This window comes from Eupeodes corollae, chromosome 2 (genome assembly GCF_945859685.1).
Source record: "Eupeodes corollae chromosome 2, idEupCoro1.1, whole genome shotgun sequence".
Taxonomy (NCBI): Eukaryota; Metazoa; Arthropoda; class Insecta; order Diptera; family Syrphidae; genus Eupeodes; species Eupeodes corollae.
The window spans coordinates 155,385,697-155,404,374 of record NC_079148.1 but is presented as its reverse complement, the minus strand read 5'-3'; the positions used below and the strand labels follow the sequence as shown (position 1 = coordinate 155,404,374).

At 32.1% G+C, this 18,678-nt stretch overlaps 1 protein-coding gene across 2 annotated transcripts in view; it reads right to left on the bottom strand.

Annotated features, from left to right (window-relative positions):
* Nucleotides 1–1,047: 1,047 nt before the first annotated feature.
* LOC129944282 (uncharacterized) overlaps nt 1,048–18,678 on the bottom strand; it is a 34,554-nt gene continuing 16,923 nt past the window's right edge. Inside the window, exons 2-6 of one of the 2 annotated variants that reach the window (XM_056053620.1) lie at nt 7,361–7,798; nt 7,181–7,297; nt 6,947–6,985; nt 4,373–6,791; nt 1,048–4,256 (exon numbers count right to left, since the gene is read on the bottom strand). In XM_056053620.1, coding sequence (XP_055909595.1) covers nt 3,562–4,256; nt 4,373–6,791; nt 6,947–6,985; nt 7,181–7,297; nt 7,361–7,621 — 3,531 coding nt within the window. In that variant the 5' untranslated portion in view covers nt 7,622–7,798 and the 3' untranslated portion in view covers nt 1,048–3,561. The remainder of the gene's footprint in view (nt 4,257–4,372; nt 6,792–6,946; nt 6,986–7,180; nt 7,298–7,360; nt 7,799–18,678) is intronic. The other variant, XM_056053621.1, reaches the window with a different exon arrangement.

Sequence of the window (18,678 nt, the reverse complement as noted above, 5' to 3'; positions counted from 1 at the left end):
GTCGAATCCCAGCCTCTTTTTTCATAATACATACAGAATTGAATTTTATTTCTTTCCTCATTTTTCATGTACATATGTTAAAAAAGTTTAGAAGTTAATATTTCAATACCAGTGCAAAGTTTAAAAAAAAATTGAATTCCCGCAAATAAAAAATCAAATCTTAATTAAGCAAAATATTGTTCTGCAAAAGTATTTTCAACCTTAGAAGTCAAAAAAGGACAAAAAAAATCCAGTAAATGCGATATTCTAAATTATTATTAAGGATACAAATCATAATAGAATAGCAGGCTTGTAAAATGTATGCAATCTTTTGGAAGTGCAATATTTTGGACTTCAATATAAAGATTGCATTCATTGAATTCACCTAAAGACTATCACTTCGAATTTTGCAATTACCAATCATTTCACCTTAAAAAGAATGCAATCATTTTGTCTCCAAATAGTTAACTGCAAACAATTGATTGGAATCATTGGTGCATTTTTAGCATTCACTTGAAGTCTCTGCGTTCTTTTCAAGTCTTTGCATTCACTAAAGGTCTTTGCACTCTTAATAAATAATGTAACACTTTTTAAATCTTTGACTGACTCCGAAAATTGATATGTTACTTGTTAAATTTCGCTTAAGAACGCAAGGACTCCAAGAATAATGCAAATACTTCAAGAAGAATGCAAATACTTCAAGAAGAATACAAAGACTTCAAGTCAATGAAGAACATGCATCAAGTATCAAATGATTGCAATCAATTGATAAGAGAACAAATTATTACAGTCTTTTAATGTGAAATAATTGGTGATTGCAAAATTTTAAGTCTCAACCTTGAGGAACGATCAATGAATCCAATCATTTAATTGAATTCAATTAATGATTTATAATGATTGCATACCCAAAAGATTGCGTTCTCTCACAGAACAAGTCAAATAGTTTGTCCTCAACTGAAAAACTGCATTTAAGAATAAGAAAGTGCATCAAACCCAAATCCTCTGATCAACTCAATTAAATAAAAAATCAAAGCAAAACCAAATAAATATAAAAAAAAACAAATGAAATTAATTTAATATAATTTTTATTTTCGTCTTCTTCATTTTCTTTCTTCTTTTGCATTTTTAATTCTCATCTTAAAAAACTAATTCTTTTACTAAAACTTAAAAAAATAATTATATGTTTTTAGGCCATTTAAAAATAATAATAAAATGTAAAACTTAAATTACAAAATTATATAATAGTAAAAATAAATACACAAAATTTTAATTGAATTGAAATTTTGTTTATGAATATTAATACTATTATAATAGAATATACATGCACATTCACATTTATACATAAAACATTTATTGATATTGCATGTGTGTTTTTGTTTTTGTGTTTATTTTTAATTCATTATTAAATCTCCAACTATATAATTTTTTCTTATTCATTTATTTGTTTATAAATATTGATAATTAGGTATGTACGTAACTAATCAGCCTCATAAATAAGCTTAAAATTTAATTATTGTTAATTTTTTTTGTTATTTTTTCAATTTCATAATTTTTTTTCTCTATTTTTATTAATTTGTCTTTATGTAAAAAAATAAAAATTGTATTAATTCATTTTTGTTTAGGTTGTTTAAATATGTATAGTTAATTTTTTTTTTCGTATAGTTGTTTTTTTTTACAATTTTAATCAATTTCTTTTTAGAATTATTTACATAAAGAGAATCTAGTTCATGAAATGAATTTTGACTTCAAAGAAATAACAAATAAAATTTATCGGTGGGATTAACTTTTTTTTTCTTTATAAATTAAAGCATAAATAATTTAGTTCGAATTAAGGAAAAACAAAAATAATAATAATCAATTGGAATAGTTTTAATCCACAACCGATATTGTTTTTTTTTTAAATTAGAACAAATTAAAAAAAAAGAGGTTTAGAAAACGTAGTTCCGGTTAAACAATTGCCAATTACTGATTTAAATATTGTTAATGAATGATTGTGATATATACTCTTTTTGTTGTAATTTTTAAATGTGTTTGGTTTTTGTATATTTATAGTAATGGTCGTTAAGGGGTTTTTCCTTATTTAAAAATGTACAATAATAAAATTCTTAATTTAGGTTTCTGTTGATTTTTAGACTTAGGCTAATATTTTGTTTTATTTTTCTTTTGTTGTATTTGTTAATATGTAGAAAAATTGTTTATTACCTGCTTTATTTGGCCACTGTACGTTAACAATAAATTTTTTGTTTTAAATTGTAAGTTTTGTTGTATAATGTTGATCATTTTATTTTTATTTGTTAATTTGTATGTTTTTTGTTGATTATTGAAAATGTTGTATTTTGTTTTTTGTGTGTGTGGATATTGCTGTATCAATTCACATGCATGATGATTACTATTTTATTATTATTTAACTATTTTTTTATTTTTTGGAAAAAAGAAAAAGATTCTAACTGCATTTTTAATTATTATTTTTGTTTTTTTTTTTTCATTTTAAAGATAAAAACGCATAAATTTAATGTTTACTAATACGTCGTACAAATAGAAACAGGTCAAAAGCACCGATCTTCAGCTAAGTTTTTGTTTTGTATTTAAATGTTAATTGTAAGCCTAGTATAATTAATTTTATGTTTTTTTTGTTTTGTTTTATGTACAATTGCATTTTACATACATATATATCGTGTTTTGTTTTGAATTAAATTTAAAATTAATAAATATAGCTTTTTAGAGATATCATATAATAGGAATATTACAAGTCAATATATAAATTCTTGAAAATTGTATTTTTCTCTTTTTTGTTTATAGATAATTTTCTTCTCTTATACGTTTGGATTAAAAAAATGATAAATAAATTTGATAAAAAAAAACACGGAAAGTAATATTATGTACAGGGATATCAATAAATGTTTTTTTTACAATAATTTTGTAGGTTTAAAATTTATTTTTAAACAATTTTATTTAATTTTCTTTTGAAAACAAATGTAATAAATGTGAACAAAATAAGGCAACTTTTTCGTCTTAATTATTGGGACTTTTTAAATTTTTTGTTAAGGTACATTTTGCTAAAATGTTGGTTTTAAGATTTAGATAATAATACTTTGCTTTCTTGTTATTTTTTTCTAAGAATAAAAGTGAACACAAGGAGAGGTTTGTTTTTTGTTTTGTTGAGGGAGAAAAAAAGGGTATGAAATAAATTTTTGAGTAAAAGCTACAAATAATAAGGGTTTGCCAATTTTTAATGAGATCGAAATTTTGATTATAAGATCAAGGATTTTTATATATTTTTTTGTTTTTTAATTTGTGCTACACTTTCACTCAACTAATCTCAATTAAATACACAAAAAAAACTCAATTGTTTTGAATGCTCATCATACACATCTGTCAATCAATTTATTTATAAACCTATGAATGTACTTTTTGTTTAAATGTCTATTATTTACAACTTAAAAACTACGTATGTTAAGGGATGTTTTGTTTTGTTTCTTTTGTATTTATGCATGTTCCTCAAGCCCTACTTTCATTGCATCATTTTCTGCTCAATCACTTAAGAAACATTAGAAATGCTTAGAATCATTGTTTATAAACATTTTATGTACACTCGATGATCATTGGTTGATTGGATTCGATCACGGTTGGCCGAGATTCTTGCGACTGTGAGTGCGGATGTGAGTGCTGGTGCTGGTGGCTTGTTGCTACCACATATTGGTCACTGGGATTCGTTGTGGCATTATTGGTTTGTACGACGTGTGTCATGATATTTGGACCCTTTTGCATGGAAGCCTTGATGGCTTGATGTTGCTGTTGCTGTTGATGTTGGGGATGGGGCTGTTGTTGTTGTTGTTGGTGATGTTGCAGGTGTATGTGATGTTGATGCTGTTGGTGGTGCTGATGTGAATGATTGTGTTGCTGCAGATGGGCTGCTGTTGTCAGCAACATTGTTGCAGGAGGTAAGAGCTGTTGCTGCGGTGGTGATTGTTGATGGTGAGCATTGGGATTGGTGAGCATCACTACCTGCTGCTGTTGCTGAATTGTCAGATGTTGCTGGGAATGTTGCTGGTGGTGGAGGGGCTGATGCTGGTTTTGTTGGGCTGAGGGGGATGAGATTTGGTGATGTACCTGCTGGTGGTGGTTGCTTGATGGTGATTGTGCGTGAATTGTGATCAGTCGTGGCGGTGAGTGATGCCCGATGTGCCTCAGGTGTGGATGAGTGTGGGCATGGATTTGTTGCTGGAGTTCATATGCCTCACGAGAATCAGGTTCAGGGAGGTCTTTATCACTTGGTCCTAAGAAAAAAAATAAGTGAAAATTATTGCTTTCGTCTTATAGGGGAATATTTTGGGATATTTTAAATATTGTAGTTAAGAAATAAAATAAAAATGAAAAACAAAAAAACACATACCTAAACATTCTGAAGTAGCTGCTGCCGCCATTGCCAGCTCTTCTTCCAGATTATTTGGCTTACAACTGGTCGTCTTCCAGTGTGTCCTCAAGCCCGATGCACTTATGTACTTCTTATCACATCCCTGGCATACGTACGGCCTGTCGTTTGTATGCAAACGTTTGTGTAATTTTAAATGCACGAACTGGGTAAATTTCTGTGGACACAAATCACATGCGTATGGTTTTTGTCCACTGTGCAGTCTTAAGTGTGTCTTTAAGTTCGATGTTGATGAAAATCGTTTCTTGCAAATGTCACACTGATGTGGTTTCTCGCCCGTATGCACTAGATGGTGCTTTTGGAGGTGTGCCAGCTGGGTGAATGACTTCGTGCAGACATTGCACTTAAATGGTCGTTCACCTGAATGTGTGCGAAGATGGACTTTGAGATTGGAAAGTTGGCCGAAAGTTTTGCAGCAAACATTGCATTCGTAGTGCATTTTTCCGTCTTTCTTTTTGAGCGGGTACGGCAGTGATCGGTAGCCACGAGATCCCAAGGAGTTTGGACTCAAAGGGCTTCCACTACGAGGGCACGAGTTTCCGTCCGGGCTTAAGCTACTGGGTGGAGATATGCGGAGGGGAGACAGTCTTTGAAGAGGAGCGAGTGGTTGCATGTGGGGATGGGTGAGCATTTGAGTGCTGTTCTGGAGAAGATGCAGATTTGGTGTGGAGCCACCATGCATACTCCGATCGAATGGACTGTTGCTGTGTGGTGGCGAGTACGTTGAAGTTGGGGCATGCGATATAACATTGGTTCCGTTCGAGGTGGTATAGGTGGAGTAAGTGTTGTATGGTGGTGTCTGGTGGCCGTCTTGATAGGTTTGCGTCGTGGAGTACACGATATTTGGTGGTTGGGGACTTTCACTCTTCAGACCACTTCTCGACGATGAAGACATAACAATATCTGTGTCGTGGATGTGCTGCGGAGGCTGTGCAAGATTCGAGCTAGAATCCGGACTCACGGCATTTCCGTAGCGATGGGATTTTTTGTACGAGTAAGCCATCTCAGTTGGTGAAGTGGGCGGTGGTGTTGCATTGGGCTGTCGACGTGATGATTGGTCAATACTGCTACAACTCGTGGCGGCAGTTCTGTTGCCCGTTAGAATATTCTCCAGAATACTTGAGCTTGGTGGGGTGAATCGCATGTAGGCCTGTGGAGGCGGCGATGAAGTCTCAGCCTCGTAGTAGGGCTTGTTTAGAGGAACAATAGTGTGCGGCTCTTGGGTGCCTTCCAGCACAATCACTGTACTTGTGGCCGGTGTCGATGTGGTTGTCGAGGCTTGCACCCTCTTTACAAGCTCTTCATCCATTGGGGCAGTTGTGAGTGTGGTCAAGACCATTTCTTCATCTGCTGACGATGTCGTTGTTGTCACTCCGGTGACAGTGCTGTCCTTATCAAATTCAGTCTTAATGCATTTGTTGTTTTTGAACTCATACTTAAGGGGCAACTTCACTTTGAACTTGCGGTACTCGTTCTTATCACAATCGTTGAGTTTTTGTGTGATTACAGTCTCTTTGGGTTCGATGGCTTTCTTCGAGCAATCCAACACGTAGTTGTGCTCGCTTTCCTCGCTGTCGCTAGAATCTTCAGGCGGTGTAAGTCCATCCTCGTGATACTCATTGCTGTGATAGCCCTCATCCGATCTCACCGAACGCACTGACCCATCATTCGGAATGAGTAGTTGGTGCTCGTATGGGACTTCACTTTTGTGAGAGATCGGCGATTGGACGTCTTTGTCCTTTCCACTTCCATAATCACTAACCGATGGCGAACGATCACGCACAATTACTTGAATACGGTTCTGATCTGGCTCGGGCTTTAAATGCAGCACACTCTGATGGCTATTGGTGTGTCGGAGATGTGGTTGCTGCTGCTGCTGTTGCTGTAGCTGCTGTTGCTGGGTATTGGTTTGCTGATTATGGTTATGGTGTGAACTGTTTGCAGTCGAAGTGATCGGTGGTGATGGACTCGGCGTGAGGGAGCTTCGTCTCGACGGAATATGTAAGCCCATTACGTAGGTTATGTGGTTGTAGGCAACCTCTGGGGGAATTTCCGGGGCCTGCATACAAGTGTAAGTTTTCTTTGTCGCTATCGCCGTTGAATCCTCTGGTTCCTCCTCCTTACTCTGGCAAATGGTGTAAGTTACTCGCTCAGGGTCAACATCATAGCCCAACCGTTTGGCAAAATCCTTGCAATACCACACCATGAGCTCCTCATTGGGCATAATATCGCGAATGGTGTAGAAATAGATGTTATCCTGATGCTGGCAAGCTACCAAATTCATAACCGAAAGGCTATAAGCTGAGGCAACATAACGCATCCAGTTCGATTGTGATCGATCCGAACCGTCAAGGTAGTAGAAATCGTCATCTTTAAAGATCTGTGGATTATAAATGTAGACTTTGAGTATTTTAAGTCGAAAAATAGAAAGCGTAAAAGCATACAAGCAGAGGAGTTAAATTTTTAGTTCTTAGTTTTTTTCTTTTTAATTTTTAGAGACAAATCTACAGCAAAGAAAAATATTAATAAATATACCTTGATGTTTCCATAGGTAACATGACACTGTCCCTGCACCTGGAGTATTTACATGAAATGGAAGATTTGTTTAATGGAAGAAGCGCACACCAATGAGTTTTGTTATTTTTTGTTTGTTTTTGTTTAATGAAGGAAAGGAAGTTGCATTAAATAAGTAACCAGCTTTAAGTTTAATAATTTAATATGTACATTGTACACTGGTACAGCTTAACTAAGAAAATAAAACGGACTTACCCGCCAGAAATATCTTGCGGCATTCTTATCGTTGGGATAGTTTGGAGTTGGAACGCCATCAAATGGCCCAAATCTTGTACCACGTGGTATAACACCGGTGCTCCATACTCCTTCAGTCTAAAAATAAATATAAATTTTTTATCATATATGGTATGGAGAAAAAAAATTTTAAAGCCTTACCTTAACATTTGGCGTTGATAACACCATCGATGGCCTTAAGGTCAAACTCCTTGGCAGAGTTTTGTCCGCCCTATTTGGTACACCTCGTTCACATTGTCCATCAGGCACAATATAAACCGCCAACCGCTCAAAATCTTCCTCCTTCATGCGCGTCACATCGTAATCCTGCGAGCCGTCCGGCGAGGGGCTTCGGCTACTGCTAGGTGGACATATTGTGGTTGTTAGTTGTTGCGCTGATGTGGTGTCCATTATATTGTTCATATTTTTCTATTGTTTATTTTAAACTAAACTATTTTTTGTTGGTTTTTCTATCGCTGTTGGTTATTGGTAAGATGGTTGGATTGTGTGGTAGATAAGAGCATTTGCACGAGTGTCCTGTTTTTGTTTTGTATTTATGAAATTTCAAACTGTAGGACAGCATTCATTTTGTAAAATATTCTGAAAATAAAATAAAATACAAACAAAATAAGTACAAATTTCGTTCGTTCGATATTTAAGATTATGCAATGAGTTTTGACTGAAAAAAGCAGCACACTACGCAAGTTCGGCGTTAAAAGTCAAAGGCGAAGGTAAAATCATCGAAGACAACACAAAAAAAAAATGCGAAATAAGAATGTCACCCTCTTTATTTATATATAAAGTATATCATATAGGTATGTTTGTATATTTAGAGAAAGCAAAAAGTTGGACCGCACTATTGACACACATAATTACATTAAGCCAAGGTTAGGTATATCCGCCACCTGCTTGCCACATATTCTTCTTATAAAACCTGAGGTTAGAAAAGAATTCACTTTTACTTTAGGCACAAGGTTTATTATAGCAACCAACCCCTTCCGCATTTCGACCGAAAAATCGCCGACAAATCAAAGCACTAATGCTCTACCCCAACTGCTCTATAATAGTTCTGAATATTCAATAAGTACATAGAATTTTTCTTACATACATAAATATATACTTTCTATTTGTTGCCATTTTTAATTTTCTTGATTGCTTCGTACATATTTACACACTTTTACACTTTTCTTCAGAAATAAAAAATTAACAAAAAAAAAACGTCCAGCTTTTGGATTTTATTTGCATGTATTTAATTTCTGTTGTTTTTGTTGTTGTTTCTGTGAGTGTGTGAGTAAATATTTCAATGGCGTCGTGTAGTTCAAGACTACAACTTAAACGACGTCGACTCGGTCAGACGCCCTCAATGGAGGTCTCGTTCATGGATTTGGTTTTGAATCTATAAGCTACAAAACTTCCCCCTATACCGCATACATACATAAACCGATACCGACGAACCTCCGACAATCTTCGGCGCGCGCTTAAATTATAGAAAAAAAAAAATAAATCCAGCCGCCTTGAGCCAAATAAAAAGAGTACAAAAAATCCGGCATTTTTTGATATCTCAATTTTTATTTTAAAAAATTCACTTTTCCTAGATTTTTACCTTAATTTTTGATTTTAGTTTCATTCTTTTTCTTTCGATAAAAAATCACTCCAAAAAATGTTACTCATACGCCACCGATATCCATAATTTTTTTTTTATTTTCGCAAATTTAACAACTATTTTTTAAATTTACTTATTCTTTATTTTATCAACAATTTATTCCTATCGAGCAAGATGATTTTTTGTATATTCTTTTATTTAATTCTTAACGCTCTTTAGCACACTCGTCGACAACGACAACCCTTTCTGATGCATTCTGAGATGCACTGTGTGATCGGTGGCAACCGATTTTCCAACTTACATACCGCCCAAGTTTGAGGACCCAAAACATTCTCTCTCTCGCCAAGCAAATAAGAAACAATTGTATCAAATAAAATAAGTTTACAAAAAAAAAGATACAAAATACCATACCTAACTTCAACACTGACATCGAATTTCCACTACTGACCCAAATCTACAAACGCCGCCGTGCCGTGCCGTGCTGTTGCAGCGCGCACAGAGAGCGCAGTAGAGGAAGCCGAGCCAGCAGTAGAAAATCGAAAACAGTTTCTAACATTGTGCAATAATATTTCCTCAAATACATGCTCAGTTTTCATAAAATTCATTTTCACTTGCAATTGCAATTATATGCAATATGCGAAGAAAATAAGCTTTTTGCGAAAAATAAAAGTTCCCTTCTATACGTCTACCCTTGCTGCCTTGTTAGTGTATCTATCCCGGTTCGGTGGCAATTTTGAAGAGCGCAAAAAGCTTTCCAGATTCACTCACTAAGACACTCACCGGAGTGCCTAGAATATTAAGCGTTTTATAACTGAGAGCAGACAATTGTAAAAATATTGTGCAAGGTAAACACCAACACATCCGCAAAGGCACACGGAAGAGACTCCTTAGAACTTTTCTGCACACTATATAAGCTTCATCCCTCCATGCTGCTGACTATTATCATCAAAGTTTGTGGGGTAGATGCAATAGAGGGGGTTGGTTGGGGGTGGCTTTTTGATGATGATGTGTTTGGTGGTGGTGGTGTTGCTTTCACATGTAGTGCTCACATTTAAAATTGAAATCGAAATTTTTTCCACTTTCACCCCCATTTGACTGCCTTTGCATTTGGACTCCCTCTTACCAACCCCCTCAATCTCTCTTCCTCATTCCCATCTTCCATCCCGCGCCACCGCCAATCCGTCCTTCGACGTTGGTCTATCTTCTTTTTAACTCTCGGCAGTGTGTGAGTTCTATTTTTGTGCATTTTGTGAGAGTTTTGTAGACGAGACAGAACCTTTAACGACTACGATAACGACGACGGGTATTTTAGGGGTAGAAGAGATGAAGCGGTGTGTATTTAGCGAGGGGGTAGTGATTTTGTTTTTGCTTAACCTTAAAATCAATTTCAAAATGGTCGATATGAGAAGAAACGCGGGCACCTTTTAGCTTCCGTATCTGTGCATTGTGCATTGTATAGTAGATGTATACCTATTTATATATTCGATTTGGTCTTAAAATATCAGAGCTATAAGTGTTTTGTCCTTGAAGTGTGTAATTTTGTTTTTAAGGAAATTACAAATAAATATCTAAATAGGATACAAAGTTTTTCAAAATAAAAAAAAGAAACAAAAGAAAGCAACGCAATAAAATCGTACTTTATACCTTAGGACCCTCTCAAGCTTCGATTCATAAAAATGTCGATGAATTGGTTTTATTTTTTGAAGAGACAGCTTTTAAAGGATGAAAATAGATACGAAAAACTTTGAATTTTAAATCAGAGAAGAAAATGATAGGTAATTAAGACATCCAACTCAAAAATCAGAGAAAAATGTTGCACATACGCCCCCGACACCTTTTTTATTTATTAATTTATTATAATGTCCGGACTAAATTTATATTTTAAAATCTTGAATGTAAACAACTGAAAAAAACAATTTTAATTAAATTTCAAGCTAAAGTTAAATACAAATATTGAAAAGTCCAAAAATTAGAATTCAAATAAAATTATTCTTTAAAAATAATAACTAGGGAGAAAAGTAAATGAATTTTTTTTTAAACGTTCTATTTTAAATAGAGTTCGTTTTAACGGCTTATATTTTATATGTTTCGTTAAAACCTTAAGTCTATCAAATTTGAACCTATTCTGAACCATTTTGAGCGTCTTTATTTTGTTTAAATTAAATAAAGTTTAATAAATGAAAACAAACTCAGTCACACGAAAATTAGGAAGTATATAAATAGGCCTTGGCATTCATGTAAATTTGTAAGCCTTCGAAACACCCTTGAAATGACCCCTATACATCAGTTAATACTTACTTTAAAAATGTTTAAAAAAAGTCCTTTATTTTTGATAAATAAAGACGTTGCATAGCACTCAACTTTTTCAATAGGAAGCTCTTGTAAAAAAAATTAAAAAATAGTAGTTATCGAAAATTCAAAACAAGAGAAGAATTAGAACGACACTTAAATCACACACATTACTAGGTTAAAGCTTAAAGTTAAAAATTGCAATTTCATTTGCAAATTAATGTGTGTTTTTGTTTTTCTCGAAAACCCCGAATAACTTTCGATTTTTTGAAAATGTATAAATTAAAAAAGAAAATTTTCTTTTCGTCAAGTTAAATAGTGAAAACGGTGGCAGCAGCAAGAAGAACAAAACAAAAAAAAAACAACAGCTCTATAATACATCTGACACCACTCTTACTTCGTTAGAATATACTCGCATAGTTCGCATAAAAATGCCACCTATTTGCTGGGGCGTTGCAGCAACAAAAGCACTCTTAACAACAACAAAAAAATGAATAAATATACAAACTAAATAAATACAAAAAATATTCATATACTTTATGTATGTACGTTAAATTTATAATTTACCTAAAGCAAAAGCTAAAATGTGTGTGTGAAGTAGGAAGTGTATTATTCTTCAAGGATATTTCATGTTTGATTAGACAGTGCAGTTTTGTTGGTATGTGCAACATGTTGCCAGAAATAAATAAGACTTTTTTGTTGATATTTCAATTTGCCACACAGAAAATGTTTGCAATCAGGAAAAGAAGATAGAATTTTAGTTATTTCTTCAATTAATACCGGGGGCATGCCCCGTAGCTCCCCTTTTTGCCCCATTTGATGTCTTTGATGGTTCTTAATATTACATAAGTCAAAAACTCAGACAGAGACGCATACTTAAGTTGATCGAGATCGACATATAAATCTAAGGTCGCTTAAGCCTCAACAACAACCCTTAGCTTAGAAAATGAAATTTTATTTTGAAACATAAGGAAGTGTTTTTAATTTCACATTTATTCGTGTTTTTCTTTCTTTATTTTCTAATTTCTTTAAGTGACTGCACACTGCGCTGTAGAGATGTTCACATTTTGTGGCTTTGACGAGTTGCAAAACTATTTTATTATACGCATCACATGTTGGTTGCATATATTATAGAATAATTATATTGTTGTATATATGGGAAGCTTATCAAAAGAAAAATACGGGTGGTGTGTGGCAGAATTGTGGTTAAATGTTGTATTTAATTAAAAATTGTGTGCACTTGGACTTGGCACGCATTCTATTTTATTTTGTTATTTTTAGAATAAACGTTTCTATAGTTTTGTTTGTTTTGTAATTATATTTTTAAATTATGTAGCAGATGATTCTTTTGATTTTAGTTTTATTTTTAAAACTGTATTAAGATGTCTTTTTTCAATGATACATTTTATTTCCGGGTTCTACGAGGGAAAAAACATGAATGAGTTTTTGAAACTTTTTGTTTTTTGGTAAATTTTGGGTTCATTTTATTAGATTAGCAAATAATATGCCTAGAGATTCTTTTCTTAACTGCACATCAAGAATGTGGAATGCCTTACACCACGTTTTTTTCCCTACTATGTTCATATGAGAAACTTCAACCATGTCTCTTCTCAAATCCTTTTATTTGTTCGTCTCAAGAACTTTGTTTTAATATGTTTAGAGTGGAAATATGTTAAATTTTTAGGGTATTAAATCATCTATAAATCTACACTTTGTATTTTTGTAAGTAACAAATAAACTCAAAAATTACTGGACCGATTTTAATAATTCTTTTTTCATTAGAAACCTACATTATCACTGAGTAACAAATGCTATATTTAGTACTAGCAGCCCGTCCCGGCTTTGCACGGGTAGACATAAATAAGAACAACTCTAATATTCTCCACACTGCTTCAGATGTACTTATGTACCAGCCGTGCAAATAATGTTTGTCCCATAGACAAACATTTTCTATAGTTTGTATGTAGTACTTTCTGAAGTAAGATCTTCTGAAAATTAACACGTTTTGTTGCCACCTACAAATACCGCAGAAAACGTAGTACAGAGATAAGCATACTATTTTTTTTTCTAATGGAGTCATTCATGGTTATTTAAATAGCATGCTTATAAATAGGTTAAATATCTGTACGTATTTATGTCTACCCGTGCGAAGCCGGGAGGGGGCGCTAGTTATATATACAAAAGAAGATGAACATAAATATATGATATGGTTATGAAATCCTCTCAAAAATATCGAAAATCAAAAGGATCTTGCAGAACAATCCTCAGAGTAAAGAAATGAGAATCTTTCATCAAGAGCTTATTTCATACAATAGTAAAATAAGCTTAAATACTTAGGTCTTATCAATACCCGGAAAAATAAAAACAAACAATAAATAAATGCGATTATTTACATCTGCTTAATTTAATTAATTTCACCTACGCATCATGCAATGTGAGAAATCATTGAACAAAAAACATAATAAAACTATACGGAAAAGAAAATGTTTTATAGTTAATAATAATATTTGATTAGAATATCATCATAACCTTGAATATTCTTTTTTTTTTAGCTGCATCAAATGCAATTACAACTATATACACATTTGAACCAACTTAAATTGGTATTAATGTGAACAAAATAAACACTTTAAACAATTTATTTAATTATTATATACATATATACAAATATGACTGATTAAATATCTACAAAACGAGTGAAATTTAATATTTGTTTTTCTATTTTTATGGTTGACAATAAAAGTTAGTCAAACCAATAAAAATAAAAAGTTTTTTGTTGTTGTTGCTGTGTAACTGATAAGGGAGATGTTTGTATGTGTGTGAATATTTTATACTCTTGGAATCAAGTTTGTGTTTAGAATGCATCGAATGTTGCATATTGCACTTAAGAATATAATGATAGGAAAAGTATTGAGTTTCTGTATAGTTAAGTTTTCATAATTACTTCCCTTCTCTATCTTTCTCTCTGTCTAGCTCAAATCACAAATAAACCCCCTATAATAGCACTTCTACTGATAAGGGGATGGGGGAAATAAATTTCTAATGTCGTCACATATATTAAAATTGAAACAACTCATAAAAAGAAACAGTAGATTCCGCTTAAATACGTTGAGAAGCATACACACTTTAAACTTTGCAGTTTACACTTTATAGATAATCGAGAATTTAATGTAAAAATTAACATAAATCCTGGTGTAGAAACTCACTAAGTTCTTTCACCGAAGAGTTGTAATTTTAGTGTAAAATGTTTTCTAATTGGAACTAGATAGGCGAAGACAAGTTACGGGAGTAAAATTTACCCACGGGTGTAAAATTTACCTACGTGGATGAAATTTACTTACATTGGTAAAATTTAACCACGGAATTGAAATTTACTGACTGAATTAAAAAAAACCATTTACCATTACCGTGAGTAAAATGTACTCACGGTAAAGTAAAAAGAATTAAAGTTATTACTTGATTACAAGTACTATTCAATAAGTGGATTTGACTGTAAAATAATAAATGATATATTTGCTGATACTAAAAAAAGAGAACCTTCAAATATTATTATGATATATTATTTTCTGACTAATTTCAATTCCTCTTCCCTGTTGATGTACAATGTTCATTTGTAGTATTTTATTTTTTTATTGAATGCGTTTTCTGTGGCTGCTTCTAAGCTGTTTTCACTAGATTTGTTTTTTATTTTTTTATTTACATTTAAAAATATAAACGTACATTATGCATACTACAGTATAATTGCTTGGCATGCATTTGAGAATCTAGTGAGGAGAGAGCCAAGAAGACTACGACGACACGACGCAATAAGTAAGTAAAGAATATATATTGTAAAATGCACATTTTCTAATCGACAAAACACTAAGCAAATTAACGTCAAACGATTAAGTGATGATGATGTCCTTGAACTGATAAAATTAAGTTCAACAAAAGAATTTTAATAAACTTTATTTCTGTAAAATAGTGTAGTATAATAATACGAAGAAGTCTGAAAAGTGATGGAAGGAATAGGAAACATATACTTTGATTCATTTTGAGTGACAAATGAAATAGAAATTTTTAGGCTTTTCTTTTCATTTGTTTTGAAAGTTTAAAACATTTAGTTTTGAAAACCGTCAAACTAGCTATTTTCTTCTAAATTTAATAGCTTATTTTTGCAATCATTTATGACGATAAATCAATTGACTTTATTTGAGTCTCTCTTATTTTGAAATATTGTCTACTGCCCCAAAATCAACAGCTGAGATGATATCAGAAATTAGTAATTTTTAAATTATTTGTTCTTCAAAAGGAGATGGTAATAGTTTGCTCTATCTTGAATTGAATCCCAATCGGAAAATCTTACGATAACCGAAAAAAACTATTGCTGAATACGCTCGTAGGAGAAAATCTCATACAATTTTCGGGATTAGTAAAAGTTTCCGATTATAATAGATTTCGTAAAAGGCTTGAGTATTTTTATTTTATTAACTTCCCATAGGAAGTTATTGGAATGGGTCCGATTTGTCAAATTGAAAATTTTGACGTTTCAAGGTCCTAAGAGTCGAAATAAAAGATTGTGCGTGCGTGTGTACGTACGTTCGTACGTCCGTACGTTCGCAACGTTTTTTTCGTTGTCCATAGCTCAAGAACCAGAAGAGATATCGATTTCAAATAAATTTTGTTATACAGATAATAACGCAGAGAGATGCAGAAAGGGCTCTCAAGAAAATTGCGTGGGTGGTTTTTTTACCATAGCAGTTTGAAAAAAATTTGAAAATTATGGTTAACCCTAAATATCTTACGAACCAAAAACGCTAGAGACTTGAATTAATTTTTATATAATATAGTGTAACGTGGTATCAATGAAGTATATTTTTTGAAAAAAATCCATTTAACGGTTTTTTTATAAATCAAAAAAAAAACTGAAAAAAAAATTGTCACCTCCAAAATTTTACGACTAAAATATGATTTCATCTCCAAAACAATTTTGAGCAATGAAAAATAATGTTTTTGACATCTGATAAAATTTTGAGAAAAATCAAATTGACAGTTTTTTTTATAAAAAATAAAAACCTAAAAAAAAATTAATAAAAGTTGTTAAAAATTGATTTTGGACTCAAATATCTTTTTAAACCTTTGAGATATTAACTTGAATTTACTTTTGTCTTTCAAAAAATATTGTTGTCAACATTCAGTAAAATTTTGAAAAAATCGAATTGATAATTTTTGTACAAAAAATTAAAAACGGAAAAATAAAATTAACAAAAGTTGGTAAAAAATTATTTTCGACTCAAATATCTTTTCAAAAATTTGAGATAATAGCTTCTTACTAATTTTTACTTATAAGAAATATTGTTTTTGACATTCAAAAAAATTTTGAAAAAAATCGAATTGACAGTTTTTTACAAAAAATAAAACTCTTAAAAAACAATACTAAAACTTGGTAAAAATTAACTTTCGACTCGAATAGCTTTTCAAAAATTAAAAATATTGGCTTCAAACTTATTTTATTTCACAGAAAACATTGTTTTCGATATTCAGTTACTTTTATATAAAAATCCAGTCCGTTTTTTCATAAATAATAAAATCTACAAAAAATAGTACGCAAATTTGGTAAAATTGATACGAGTACATATAGACAAACTTTTAAGCAAGACAAATCGACAGACGGGATGGGAAGTTATCAGTGTAGGTCGCATCCCAGCCTCTTTTTTGAAATATTTTCTACTGCCCCAAAATCAACAGCTGTGATGATATCAGAAAACAGTATTTTTAAAATTATTTTTTCTTCAAAAAGGAGACGGTAATAGTTCGTTCGGTATCATGGAATCCATCATAATCGGAAAATCTTACGATAACCGAAAAAAACTATTACCGAATACGTTCGTAGTGGAAAATCTCATACAATTTTTCGGGATTCGGTAAAGTTTCCGATTGCAATAGAATTCGTAAAAGGCCTGAGAATTTTTATTTTATTTTACATTCCAATAAATAGTATATATTTATTTAATTGTGTCTGTAATACAAAAATATAGGTGGGCGATCTATGTACTGAAAAGTCAATACCTAAGAATAATTTATTTCCACGATCTTTGCTATCATCTTTGCTTATTAATTAAAGATCATTACGAACGTGTATTTCCATCTATCATCAATTAACTATAAAAAAATGTATGAAATGTGCTTTTATAAATGATTTACAATATCAGTTGAAGGACAATAGGTTAATTTTAATAATATAATTTGATTTTATTATTGAAGTTATCCAACGCAATTATTATTTTCTGTTTGAAAATTTGAGATTGAAGAAATAAGAGAAAAAAAAGCTAAAAATATAAATATGACTTAAAAACAAATTTTAAAACAGACTTTAACAAAAAATTCCCTGACAAAGTTCTAAAATCAATTTAACCCTCGATCTGTTAATTGTCGGTTTGTCTTTAAAATTCACTTTTAAAAATTTTCAAAACTCGAGCTTTTCTTTCCTAATTATACTTTTCTTAGAATTTGGTGTACATTTTTTATTGAGTTTTAAGGACTTTAATCTCGTTTTAAAATTTGATGACTTGAAATTTAATAAAACAATATCATAAGATCGTTGAATAATTTCTTAATAGTAAGTCGAGATCTAGGGTTATGATTTACTCTCAAATTTGGATGTCTAAAATTCAAAATTCTAATTTCTGAAATAAGACAAGTTTTGGAGGCTAGAACTTTGTCAGGAAATTGCTGCATTTTCTTACTCATATTTAAAACCCATTGTTCCCACCCTTCACTTGGGGGTTGAGTCTGGTTATCTAAGTCTGAAAATGTCCACTACATTTAACTCAGTATATACATATACAATTCCGTCAGATTTCCATGAGTCTAAAACTTCAGAGGTTGTCTGTCATAAATTTGAAGGTAACTTGAATTTGGAGACGGATAAATGCATACTACCCTAACAATTTGCATTAAATGAAAAAATACAAACAAAACTAAAGACCAGTCAAGGCCAATATTCACTCACCCCATCATGAACATTGCACATTGCAATAAACAAAATATATTAAAAAAAAAACAGCAGAAATATCATCAAAAAGCAACAACTATTCATCCGTAAAGATAAAACTTTCATTTCTATTTTGCATATTTTGTAAGCTTTTTTATTTAAAAGTTTTTTTTTTTTGTGATTGAGAGATATCATAGATAGATATAAAATGTGTTAAGAGAGTGAAATGTGTGTTGGTTGGATCTCGCCCTTGAGGGAGAGAAGTTTTTCAAAAAATAAAAACATAACAACAACAAAAATAATATGGAAACCCTCTATGCACTTTTTTCCAAAGAGGAAAAGAGAGCCGTGGAAAAAGCTTTGCCACACGCGTGCAACAAGACTAATTAAAAAACAAAAAAAAGAAATACAAAAATGCATCTGCTTTACGATAGGAAGTATCTATATGAGGGTTATTTAGAATTTAAATTGTTGTTTATTGCAATCGATGCGATATAATGATGGTCGAGGGTAAAAAGGTGAAGAAGGTGGTGCAGCAAAGCTAAGGGATGATGAGGGGCTGAAGCCCAAGCAACCGACGACGCCTCGAACCAAAAGTCAGACGGGCTTTATTGT